Consider the following 13,173-nt stretch of genomic DNA (forward strand, 5'->3'; position numbering starts at 1 on the left):
CGACTCTTAACGACTGCAATAGGTCTTACAGGAAAAAGCAAGGGGTGAGAAGGGGAAAAATGGCTTTGTCATGTATAATGAGATAAGAATCCAATGTCTTTGTTCAGACCAGGTCTCTCCATGGTTTTAAGTTTGGTAATAAGTTGCAATTCAGCAGCTTCTCTTTCCAGTCTATTTCTGAAATTCCTTTGTAATAGAACAGCTACTTTGAGATCTTGTATAGAATGTCCTGGGAGATTGAAGTGTTCTCCTACTGGTTTCTCTGTCTTGTGATTCCTGATGTCAGACTGTCACCTGTATCGGGGACAGTCTACGGAATATCTAACAATCCGAGATAGCAGCGGGAAACAGCGCTGGAATAAGGGAATTTCCCGCCCAAAAAGGGAAGGTTGATAGCTATGCTGGGGGGGACCCAGAGGTTGAGAAAAGCTCATCCCTTCTGGACTAGACCAAGAGGCAGGTTCTGTCTCTCAGGGAATCCTAGAAGTGGTATCTCGGGTTAAGAACTTAATTCGTTCCAGAGATCTGTTCTTAACCTAAACTGTTCTTAACCTGAAGCACCACTTTAGCTAATGGAGCCTCCCGCTGCCGCTGCGCCGCTGCCACCCAATTTCTGTTCTCATCCTGAAGCAAAGTTCTTAACCCGAGGTACTATTTCTGAGTTAGTGGAGTCTATAACCTGAAGCGTCTGTAACCTGAGGTACCACTATAAAGTTGGAAGGGATCCTGAGAGTCATCTAATCCAATGCAGGAATCCTGCCCACAGCCATCGCTGGGTGGGCTCGAACCACCAAACCTTTGGTCAACAGCCAGACACACTGACCCATTGCGGCTGTAGCTCAGGGGTACAGCATGTGCTCTGCATGCAGAAGGTCGCAGGTTCAATCTCTAGTGCAGGCATAGGCAAACTCCGGCCCTCCAGATGTTTGGGACTACAATTCCCATTACCTCTAGCTGACAGGACCAGTGGTCAGGGATGATGGGTATTGTAGTCCCAAACATCTGAGGACCGGAGTTTGCCTATGCCGGGTCTAGTGGCTTCTCCCGGTAGGGCTGGGAGAGAACTCCTCTGCCTGAAATCCTGCACAGCCGCTGTCTGTCACTGTGGGGAGACAATACTGAGCTTGATGGACCTATGGTCCAACTCGCTATAAGGCAGATTCCTGTGCTCCTCAGTGAACAAGTAGGATGCTTGGCGAAGAAGAGAAGCACATCCAGGGAGATCAGGTCAGTCAGCCCCTGCTAGGGTCCTCCACAGATGCCCACCCATGGGGACAAGCCTTGAATTAAAACAAGGTTGCTGTCCTAAATGTTTTCCTTTACCTGTGTGGTTTGAAGTCAAACCATGTGGGCAAAGGTACAGACCAATGATAGCCCATAACAGGGTGGTGTTTTGCTTATTATTATTACCAATGATCAGGGTGGATTTGATTTAAATCAAATTGATTTAAATCACAATTTATATCACTAGTCAGTACAACTTGATTTAAATCACTAGTCAGTACGACTTGATTTAAATCATTTTGTTTACAGAAAGACTCATTCTTGCTGGTATAATCTTAATATTTACAACCAGATGAAGGTTTCATTTTTGGAATAATAAATTTTCAGAGTAGTTTTCACAGTTATATCAAAAATTACTGATTTGGTTATACTATTAGAAATACATTATGAAATTATTGTGAGGTTTTATAAGTTAACTGTTCGTATTTGGACGACTTTTCTGCTGTACTGTATTGGAAGGAGAAAAATAATAATTTCCTTAATAACAATTTAAACAATTTATTTAACTAAAACAATAGCATTATATCTATCCATGTTTGTTAGCTGATGTGATTAAACAGTTTAAAAGAAAACAACTTAGACTGAGTTTTAGCACACATTAAAAACTTAAAACAAATCCTTATTTCCTGATGAATAGCCTTTGGACTATAATGTAACTTAAATAGAAAAATAACTTTAGAATTTTTTTTCCTCCAAAAGCATTTTATTTTAAAAATCCAATTTAATTTTTTTAAAAATATGGTGGTTTTTTAAAAAAATCTTATTTATTTTATTATTTAAAAATCATTGATTTTTATCCACCCTGCCAATGATAGTCCATAATGGTCAACTTTTTATTATAATCAAGTCTCCATTTTGAAAAATAATTGTAAAGGTTGTTTAACACAAAGTGTTAAAACGTAACCAGAAACCATAGATATGTCTTAATTACCCATGTCTTGATTAGAAGATTAAACAACTTATTGATTCCCACATAAATATTTTTTATTGGATGGGGGAAGGATGTCGATTTGCAAATCTACAAAATCAATAAAATCAGGAGAGGAAAAAAATATTAATCCTGTTCATCGTCATATTCCAGACCCTCTAGATGGCAAGTTCTGTGGTGGATCCACGCATTCCTCATTTTCAAAACGATCTGCTCCAAGCGGGAAAGGCGCTGCTCAAAGTCTCTCACTGCAATGAAAAAGCATGATTTTTGACTCGGGCAGAACAACTATTGCTTCAACACACACTCTGTGACAACAGGTTTCAAATACAGGTAACTCACATCTTATGCGAAGGTTAGGTTATGGGGGTCCATGTGTATACACAAATATGTGTAAAAGCCATAACTCCTGAATCTACACCCCTGGGTTTCCTTCACTCTCCATCTATTTATCTCCCCCACAAATTGCAAATCTGCTGTTGTAAACAAAATGTGCCCTTATTCCCTTATGGGGTATCCAAGAGCCCATATAGAGTCCTTACGTAGGTTCCCTATTGGTAGGAGAAAATGAAGCCAACCAGAGAATATTGAGAAGCAAAGCAGCTAGTAAGCCTGATCTTTATTAAACTGTTGCAACAGGGTGTTTCCCTCACATGTAGGATAAAGGAGGAGGACCCAGAACAAAGGTGTGCCTGCCCTCATATAGACATTTTAAATTGCCTTCTCTGGAGCTCAAGACCACCCCGCCATACATCATACATATATCAAAGAAGGGGTGTAACCCAAGACCACCCCCCACAAACATCATACCTACATCACAAAAAAGGCGGTCTACAGCAGAAATTTGAATGTTGTTGTTTTTCCTGTCTGCCTTATCTGATTGCCTTTCCTGGTAGTCTGGCCATTCCTTTGAGATGGTGATTACCCAATTCCTGAGACAATGGGAAGGTTCCCTCACCCCCTCCCTCCTTGCAGAGAAAACATTTGGTCAGTTTGGGAGTCAGAATGGTTTCAGGTCGGTCTTCCTGTGCTGATCTATGTACGTGCTTGGTTGGTACATTTATGAACATTTATTATATATACAGTGGTACCTCAGGATAAGTGCCGTATTTTCCACTCTATAAGACGCACCAGACCATAAGACGCACCTAGTTTTTGGAGGAGGGAAATAAGAAAAAATAGCGATCCCTCTTGCTGTTATGGCTTCTGGGATGGCTGTGCAGCCTGTATTTGCTCCATAAGACACACACACATTTCCCCTTACTTTTTGGGAGGGAAAAAGTGAGGCTTATAGAGCAAAAAAGACAGTACTTAATACGTTCCGGAGGTCCGTTCTTAACCTGAAACTGTTCTTAACCTGAAGCACCACTTTAGCTAATGGGGCCGCCTGCTGCTGCCACACTGCCGGAGCACAATTTCTTTTCTCATCCTGAAGCAAAGTTCTTAACCCGAGGTACTATTTCTGAGTTAGCGGAGTCTGTAACCTGAAGCATATGTAACCTGAAGCGTACGTAACCCGAGGTACCACTGTATAAGACTTTAAATTTTTTATTACATGCAATCACGTAAGTAAAATAAGTGTCAAATGCGAGTTACCTGTAATAATAATAATAATAATAATAATAATAATAATAATAATAATAATTTTTATTTATATCCCGCCCTCCCCAGCTGAAGCCGGGCTCAGGGCGGCTAACAACAATAAAACAGTACAAAAGTACAGCACAAAGAACACTCTAAAATCATTCATTATAAAATTAATTAATTCAAGCCACTGGCAACCATTGGGCCAGAGCTCCGCGAAGACTGCCGAGGGAGGGAGTCAGGCTGTGCCCTGGCCAAAGGCCTGGTGGAACAGCTCTGTCTTGCAGGCCCTGCGGAAAGATGTCAAATCCCCATGGCCCTGGTCTCTTGTGACAAAGTGTTCCACCAGATCGGAGCCACGGCCGAAAAAGCCCTGGCTCTAGTTGAAGCCAGCCTAACTTCTCTGTGGCCTGGGACCTTCAAGATGTTTTTATCTGAAGACCGTAAGTTTCTCTGTGGGGCATACCAGGAGAGGTGTTCACGTAGGTACGAGGGTCCTAGGCCGTATAGGGCTTTAAAGGTTAAAACCAGCACCTTAAACCTGATCCTGTACTCCACCAGGAGCCAGTGCAGCTGGTATAGCACCGGATGAATGTGATCTCGCAGCGAAGACCCCGTAAGGAGTCTTGCTGCAGCATTCTGCACCCACTGGAGTTTCTGGGTCAGTCTCAAGGGCAGCCCCACGTAGAGCGAGTTACTATAATCCAGTCTGGAGGTGACCGTTGTGTGGATCACAGTGGCTAGATCAGGGCGAGAGAGGTAAGGAGCCAACTGCTTAGCTTGGCGGAGATGGAAAAATGCCGCCTTTGTTGTAGCTGCAATCTGCGCCTCCATGGAAAGGGAGGTGTTGAAGATTACACCCAAACTCTTAACGGACGGTGCTGGCACTAATTGCGCCCCCGCAAGAGATGGGAGTTGCCCCCCCAATCCCATATCATCCCATCCCAGCTACAGGACCTCTGTCTTCGAAGGATTTAGCTTCAACCGGCTCCCACGTAACCATCCAGCCACAGCTTCCAAAGATCTGGTCAGTGTGTCTGGGGCTGAGTCAGGATGGCCATCCATCAACAGATAAAGTTGGGTGTCATCAGCATACTGATGGCAACCCAGCCCAAAACTCCGGACAAGCTGGGCGAGGGGGCGCATAAAGATGTTGAAAAGCATCGGGGAGAGTATCACACCCTGAGGTACTCCACACACCAAGGAGTGGCGCTATGACAATTTCCCCCCAAGCGCCACCCTCTGTCCCCGACCAGAGAGAAACGAGCGCAGCCATTGAAGGACTGTGTCCTGGATTCCCACGTCGGCAAGGCGGTGGTCCAGAAGTTCGTGATCGACCATGTCGAAAGCTGCTGACAGATCTAGAAGAATCAGCAGCCCCGACCCACCTCAATCCAGCTGTCTACAAAGATCATCTGTTAGGGCAACCAGAGCCGTCTCGGTCCCATGATCAGCGTGGAAGCCGGACTGGAATGGATCCAGAGCCGATGTTTCATACCGAAACCCACCAAGCTGTTCAGCAACCGCTCTCTCAATCACCTTACCCAGGAATGGAAGATTCGAAACCGGGCGGTAATTTGATAGATCTAAAGGATCTAATGATGTTTTCTTTAAGAGCGGGCGCACCACTGCCTCCTTCAGTTCCCCTGGGAATGTCCCCATGCCAAGGGACAAATTGATGATATCCCCCAGGACACGCTCTAATCAGCCAAGACGGGCACGGGTCGAGAGGACAGGTGGTGGGCTTTCCAGCTCGGAGGAGTCTGTCCACATCGGCTGGGGATATCCGGTCGAAGTGGTCCAATACTGGACCCGAGGACAGTCGAGGGGCCTCCAGTTCCTTTATTGTATCCAAATTGGCAGGGAGGTCATGGCGGAGCAACAGGACCTTCTCCGCAAAAAAGCTCGCAAATGCCTCACAGCTGTGTGTCAAATTGTTATTTAAATTTGGCTGTCCCTCAAGGGACGTTAAAGACCTGATTATACTAAATAATTGCGCCGGGCGAGAGCTAGCGGATGCAATGGAGGCCGAGAAGTAAGACTTCTTAGCAGCCTTCACCGCCATCTCATAGGTTTTCATAAAAGCCCTATAAGATGTTCTTGAGGCTCCGTCATGGGCACCCCGCCATACTCGCTCTAGCTGTCTGAGGTCCCGCTTCATTTTCCGGAGCTCCTCAGTAAACCAGGGAGCCCGGTTTCTGCGGGGTCGCAGAGGGCGCTTGGGTGCGATCTCATCGATGGCTGCCAGGAGCTGGATATTCCAGTCCTCAACAAGCTCAGTCAATGAGTCGCCAGGGGGAGCAAGGTCCCGCAAGGCTTGGCGGAATCTATCAGGGTCCATCAGCCTCTGCGGGTGAGCCCAAATCGGCTCGCCACCTAAGCAGGGTGGGGGTGGAAAGTCAATCCTGGCTTTCAGAGCGTAGTGATCAGACCATGGCACCTTCACATCTATACCTACACCAAAGATCAAATCCAGCCTGTGACCTGCTTGATGTGTGGGGCCCGAAACAAACTGGGAGAGCCCTAGTGTCGCCATGGAAGACACCAGGTCCAGAGCCTGTGAGGAGGGAGTGGCATCGGCATGGATGTTGAAGTCCCCCAATACCAATAGGTTAGGGAACTCCAAGGCCCAGCCGGCCACCGCCTCCAATAGGCCTGACAGGGTGGCTGCTGGTGCGCTAGGTGGCCGGTACACCAGCCAGACAGCCAAGCTCTCCTCGGAGCCCCACACTAGGCCAACACATTCAATGCCGGGGATCGATGGTGATGATAGAGCCCTGAAAGGACAATCTTCCCAGATTAATAATGCCACCCCTCCCCCCCGGCCCACAGTCCGCGACTGGTGGAGGACGGAGAAACCCGGGGGGCGCCATCTCTCGTAAGGTAACTGTTGCCCCTTCGCGCACCCAGGTCTCCATCACACAAGCCAGGTCGACCCCCTGCAAGATAAAGAAATCTCGCAGGGTGGCTGTTTTGTTGCCTATAGTGGCAAGAATGATACAGAAGTAAAAAAACAGGAAGTATAGCAGGGTGCAAAGAAGCGAGGAAGCTTTTCTTCTGTTGAGCATTGCATTCCCTTGGGGGTAACCTTGGGGGCACACCAGCAGTGGGGAAGGGCAGAGACAGCACTGGGTGTAGCCAAAGCCCACCCCAATCTCCCTTTGCAACTTCAATATCAATATACTCTTGACAGTCACACATCCTCTACTGCTTGATCAAATACCATTATTACTCAATCCATAAAAATGAGAGGTCCTCCTGACTTACTTGTGTTACTGATGGTGTACTCGATCTTCTGCATTCCAAGCAGGATCTCATCCAATGTGATCTTTTTTGGTGATTTTGGGAAATAGCGTGGATTGGTTTGTGTCTCTGCCTCCATCCCATCAGATGCATCTTTGGAGGTGCAGGGCCTTTCAATATCATCATCTTCCAGGGGTGGGGTGGGGGAAGGAAAGGGGGGGCGTTAGTAACATGATAGTCTCCTTGCTTTGTTGAAATCTCTTGATATGTATCAACAGAGAGCTTGGAATCTATCCGATCATTGTGGATAATATTTAAGTGGGGTACAAGGCTAGCTGAGTAGCAGTTGTTTATTGCAAGAGGAGGTGTGTGCTGTAGCCCAAAGAAAAGCTCTAATGCGTAAAGGACACACTGATTGGAACATATTCACTGACTCACTGTGGACAATACTGTATGTACTGGGAGAGAGACAAGACTAGCTGGGTTGCCCTTTTTGTTGCAAGCTGGGAGTGGCTTCCTATATACAGTGTACCCTGTATAGTTCTAAGGGAATCTTTAATGTACATATTGACACAAGACACTGTGCATTCTACACTTGGAACAAGTGTTATTCTACACTTGGAACAAGTGTTGGGCGGACAGAAGTTGGAAGGTTATAATATACTTTTCTTAAACTGATAAATATTTTCTTGGTTTTATGCACCAACCTTGACCTTTTGATGGCCGCCGTGTTTTGTCTTGTTCTTGTACTTGTACTTGTTCTTGTACTTGTATTTTTTGTGGTTCTTGTACTTTTTTTGCTTCTTGTTCTTGTACCTTTTTTGCTTCTTGTTCTTGTACTCTTTTTGCTTCTAGTTCTTGTACCCTTCGTTGTTCTTGTTCTTGTACTTTTCTTTGTTCTTGTTCTCGCTCTTTTTCTGATTCTTTCTTTTGCTTTTGATTTTGCTCTTCCTCTTCATCGTCGTCATCCTCCTCGTGCTCCAGTATATAAGCAACTACCAAAACAGCAAACATGCCTGAATAAATTGCCCACCTGACAAGGTACGACTGTAAGAAGCTGCCCTCGGTTAAACCACCCCACGTGCATAGAAGGGTTTGGAGGAAAATTGCTTCTCCATTACTCAACCCAATGCATCACCACAGAGCCATGGGTGGCAAAGGGAGGGCATCTGTATTATCAAAGAAGTTTGCAATGTGCAAAAGTGCTATGCTGGCTAAGTAGCTATCTAAGGCAAGAGCTTTATTTTGCATCTTGTTCCACATGACACATCTGATCCAGCCAACTGGGCTTCTCAGCCACTTCCCACAAGTAAATCATGTGGACACAGTAAGATGGCTACTCCCAGACATAGTCTGGATGCACACTATATATTTCAAGTACCCTTCAAGTGCATTCTCCCTCCTTCAAAGAATTATGGGGATTGTAGTTTGTAAATTATGGTGCTCATAATTATCTGATTGCTCTTTAAAGGTATAGCGTGTGCACAGCCAGAACGAGTATCCCTGCTACTATTGTTCCACAATATAAAAAAATAATCAGCCTTGATTCTTCCAAATTTAGAGCAAGCTTCAGACAGGCCTCTGCTACAGACAGGCCTCTGTAGAGCAAGCTACAGACAGGCCTCTACAGACAGGCCTCTTCGCACACCTACAAAAACAGATGAGGAGGAGAGAATGTTGTTCCACATTACTGTCTCCACCATGTTCTATTATGTTTTATTACATTTTTATATGTGCTGGAAGCTGCTCAGAGTGGCTGGGGAAACCCAGCCAGATAGGCGGGGTATCATCATCATCATCATCCCAATAATAAACTCCTGCACAGACTGCCTGGAGCAAACTGCTGTTCCAGGCTAGGACCTCCAGGGGGGAAATAGGACCATGGTCAGCTCACAGTGGAGCCGGATTGAGCCAGGCTGTATGCAAGACGCCAAGTGGTAGCAAGCTAACTGAGGCTGTGGACACATTTCCTGTTTACAATGCAAATGGGTGGTTCTTTTTCTAAATTTGGAGAAAAGCTGGTTTGAGGGGGAACCGCTTCAAAAAACCGTGTTTCATAAGAAACGATAGGGGAGGTTGTGGCTAATGTGACGTGTGCACGCTGCTTCACAAACCAGCAGCACACTGGATGCAGGGTAAATGGGCTGGAGGCTTTAAAGCAGCGGTTCTCAACCTGTGGGTCCCCAGATGTTGTTGGACTACAACTCCCATCATCCCTGAGCTCTGGCCTTGCTAGCTAGGGGTGATGGGAGTTGTAGTCCAACAACATCTGGGGACCCACAGGTTGAGAAAGGCTGCTAAAGACTTGGATGCTCCCAACTCCACAGGAAAATGTTGGTGCTTAAGGGAGCTATGCTTTGTTCCTCAGGTCCTGGCTCTGACAGAGCTGAGGAACTTTCTGCTTTCCCTAGGCCACAGAGTGGTGTCTTTCTGTACTGCTGAGGGTTCTGAGGACATATCCTGAGGCTTGGAGGACAGGTCAAGGCTATCTCGTCAGGTTGTGGAGGTGAAGGCTTCATTTACTCCTGGGGAACCCCTCTGCTGAAAATTTCCAGTGGGGTAGTGGCTTTTGGAGGTCTTTCAGAGGATGGGCCCTGTGTCCAAGTCTTCCCCAGCCCCCAGGGTTCTGACTTCTGAGCCATGTCACCTGGACAGTCCTGTGTTGTATATGCTCCACAAGCAGCCACTGCAGCTCACTGGGAGGGAGAGAGGTGACTTGCTGGGAGGGAGAGAGCACAACATAAGCACATTGGTGGAGCCAATCCAGTGCTCCAGCCAGTACGTTTGCAGCTCACTGACCTCACAACCCTTTCCCTCTCCTGGTAAGCTGCAGTGATATCAGTGGTGGGAGGTCAGGTAAATGCTGTCACCCCACTAACCGCTACTGCCAGAGTCCCATGGGGCAAACAACTGACATGTGAATTGTGCTGGGCTATCAGAGCATTCTGGGTTGAGTGTGCTGGAAACACAGGGGTTTCACTTCTACAGCAATGAGGAAGGGGATAGTTGTTTGTACTTAGGACTTCTCGGTTCTTGTTTCTGGGGACTGCCGTTGGTACTTCCAGCCGCATAGGCGTGGAGCTAGGTTTGGGGGCCGGGACATTATCTTTGCAGCAGCTCCAGGCCATTTTTAGCTCTTCCCCATCCTCCGTAGAAACATCCTCCTTTTTCTCTTGGCAGAAAGGAAACCTCCCAGGCCCTCTGGTTCAGAGGCTATTGCCTGGTATCCCTCTTCTGCTGCGTCAATGTTGGCATTCCTCTTTTGAATGGGGATCTGCAGCTTTTCCAGCCTAGAGAACAGAGTGGGAGAAGAAAGTGAGAAATGAGGGTTTGCAGTCTTCTTTCCCTATCTGCCCACGTGGAACCTTTGTAGTATGTAGTGTTTCTAGATATTTACTTCTCTATTTATTTAGGTCTGTCTCCAGCCCTAGTCCTAATCATCTTAGACCCATTGAAGTTCATGAAGGTGACTAACGTTGGTTTATGTCAGTGGGTCTAGTCTAGTCTAGGTCTAGTCTAATCTAGTCTGTGAACAGCTTAGTTGAATGCAACCCTTAAGAGTTTTTCTAAGCTGCTTTGCATCAGCCTATGAGCTCAAAGCAGCTTACGTAAAGCAAACATAATAAGATTTACAGAAACCCTTTCTAAAAAAAGAAAACCCAGAGTAAAACAAAGATAATTGGTGAAAAATGCTAAAAAAAGACTAGAGGATGAAAAATAAATCTCAACATGGCTTCCAAAGGCTTGGGAAAACAACGGAGCCTTCAGCATGTACTGGAAACCCATCAGTGTCTTAACCATTTTTGCCTCCAAGGGAGGGAAGATCATAACTGCAGAGCCACCACAGAGAAGGCCCTGCCCTGGATGCCCATTTGACAGGCCACATCCTTTGGTGGGACCACAAACAGGCGCCCCCTGCTGATCTCAGGGCTTGGGGTGATTCATGTATTAGGGCACCATCCTAACTCCTGCTGGGCTGCATCAGAGCTTGACAAATCAACAGGATTCCAATCATTCCACTCCATTCTATTCCCCTTCCCCATAGTTTTTTCCCCACCCACCCATTTCTAGTCAGCATTTCATGGCCTCTGGGCATCAGTCCTCATTACCCCCCCCCCCAAGTTTTCCTACACAATGGGTTTTTTCCTAAATTTTTTTTTATATTTTGGCAAACCTTGGAGTTGTCCCAAGCCTGCTGATACATTTCTCTTGTGCGCAGATGGTGCCATTTTGGTTACATGAGGAACTGCACTCACAGCCTGAACATTGGAAATAGAGGGGATTATATTTATTTCTTTTCCTTTGGAATTATATTTCTAAGCACAGGTGGGAGCAGTTTATGGAATTGTATAATATGCAATCAAAATCCTTTTTCCTCAATATCGCCTGCTGGAGCTTTGAAGGTCCCCACAAAGGAAAAGGCAAGCCATTTTAGTTGAAGCATTTAAACTGGTTCCAGTGGTAATCTTTTGAAATTAATCCTTTCAGTGCTGAGGAAGGTCCCCCCTAGAATAGCTTTGAACAAGCCATAAAGAGCAATAGAACCAGAAATCACTAACAAATCCTAGCTACACCTCAAATGTGTGTGTGTTTCTGTCTGTCTGTCCCTCCCTCCCTCGCTTTCTCCAGGAAGAGTTTACAGAATGCTTCATTGTCACAAGAGCGAAGTCTAGAAAAGAAAAGTATTTTAAGATTTAACAAATTTACTTTCCAGCATCTTACCAAATTGGGAGCACACACGACCTAACATTGATATGTTAGGTATTCATGAACATTGCTTCTTACTGAACTGTGCAGATGATTCTAAGCACACCCAAATAACCTATCATTTCACATTGCCTGCAATTTCTAGAGGATTCTGTGTTTTCTATATTTCACCCTCCCTCTCCCAGCAGTTCCACTCATGTCCGGCACTTGGTTAAGAACAGAAATAGGAGTTCCAATCTTTGGAGAGTTTAGTAACAGCAGCTGGTGACAAGTCCCTCTATGCAATTAGGAAGTCTCGTCTCATCTAGGTCTCATACACCAAAAGCAGGTTTCCAGTCCTATTGGTTTATAATCAAGTCAGACTAAAAATATAACAATTATGGAAATGTTAACAAAATGAAAGAGAAAAGCATCAAACACTTACTCTCATAGAGGACCTCTGGTCATCTAATAGGTGGGCCAGCAGAGGGAGGTGTCACAATGAAGGTCATGTCACTGTTACCTTAGCAACCTGGGTCAGCCAGGGGCATTGTTACTCTTAATATGAACACAGGTGCTATGGTTTCTAATTCATTCAGTTCGTTATGCATATTTTTGCTTTTCATTCAGGCAAAATTTGCCCATGTGCCTGCTATACATAGCAGAGTTTGTTTGTGTATATGGGGCTTATGCAGGATGTCACCACCACACATCCTGCAAATGCCATTTTAAAGTGTAACTTCTGGCAATGCACATAGGGATTTAGAACAGTCCAAAAGCAGCTGCTGTGCTGTGTTGGCTGGCATCCGTCTGTCTCAGGAGAAAATGGAAGAGTGCGCCTTCAGGACTGAAGTCAAACCATTGCAGAGTTACAGTGCCTGCTATGTCTGTAGAGAGACATGTTTTGTCGCAGTTGGGGCAGATAAAGGTGTCTGGTTGTGCTGTTGCAGAAGCACCATGGCATTTCTTCTCTCTGTGCTTCTCCCAGCTGTCATTCCTCCTCTGGCCAATGTGGATACAGGACCTGACTGTCTCCAGGCACTGCAATTGCCTGCAAGGGATTCCCACACGGCAGAGTTAACGTTGCCAGCATTCGTATCACATCTGCAGACAGAAGCAAGCTCCCCATGCAACACACCCCTGGAGATCCTGCAATCTTCCATTCTGTGCACATGACCAAGCATAGACCTTGCTGAGACACAAATGTCAACATACAGGGAATGGGGCTTGGGATTCTGCCCTGCCATGTGATGCCCAAAATCTTCCTGCTGCATCGCATGTGGAAGGCGTTGAGGCATTGCTCCTGGCAGCTGTTAGTTGCCCACAAATCTATATGTGTTATTGAAAAATATAGAAAATGATCTTTCAGTTATGCAACTTGGGGTGAGCTCATCACACTCTTTGTGCAAAAACCCATGTATTTGTGGATTGTGGGTGCATGTATGAAT

General features: G+C 45.8%; 1 protein-coding gene across 2 annotated transcripts; it reads right to left on the reverse strand.

The window, feature by feature from the left end:
- Nucleotides 1–2,243: 2,243 nt before the first annotated feature.
- LOC309328209 (uncharacterized protein) lies at nt 2,244–12,269 on the reverse strand. Of its 2 annotated transcripts, none has more exons than XM_081838258.1 (5): nt 12,171–12,269; nt 10,056–10,329; nt 7,747–8,034; nt 7,064–7,225; nt 2,244–2,460 (listed from the first exon to the last, which is right to left on the reverse strand). In XM_081838258.1, the coding sequence occupies exons 2-5, from the start codon at nt 10,165–10,167 to the stop codon at nt 2,339–2,341; spliced, it is 684 nt and encodes a 227-aa protein (XP_081694384.1). In that variant the 5' UTR covers nt 10,168–10,329; nt 12,171–12,269; the 3' UTR covers nt 2,244–2,338. The 2 variants fall into 2 exon arrangements, with proteins under 2 accessions (XP_081694384.1, XP_081694385.1); XM_081838259.1 differs by lacking the exon at nt 12,171–12,269 and adding an exon at nt 11,214–11,293.
- Nucleotides 12,270–13,173: the final 904 nt, after the last annotated feature.

Source organism: Podarcis erhardii (assembly GCF_964252035.2).
Source record: "Podarcis erhardii genome assembly, chromosome: 13".
Taxonomy (NCBI): domain Eukaryota; kingdom Metazoa; phylum Chordata; class Lepidosauria; order Squamata; family Lacertidae; genus Podarcis; species Podarcis erhardii.

Excerpts from the sequence above, each read along its gene's own strand:
- LOC309328209 (XM_081838258.1), bottom strand. The coding sequence starts at position 10,167 with ATGGCCTGGAGCTGCTGCAAAGATAATGTCCCGGCCCCCAAACCTAGC. Across the intron at positions 8,035-10,055 it reads CAAGAACCGAGAAGTCCTAA|TTGCTTATATACTGGAGCAC; the intron begins GTACAAACAACT and ends CTGTTTTGGTAG. Across the intron at positions 2,461-7,063 it reads GTACACCATCAGTAACACAA|TGAGAGACTTTGAGCAGCGC; the intron begins GTAAGTCAGGAG and ends TTTTCATTGCAG.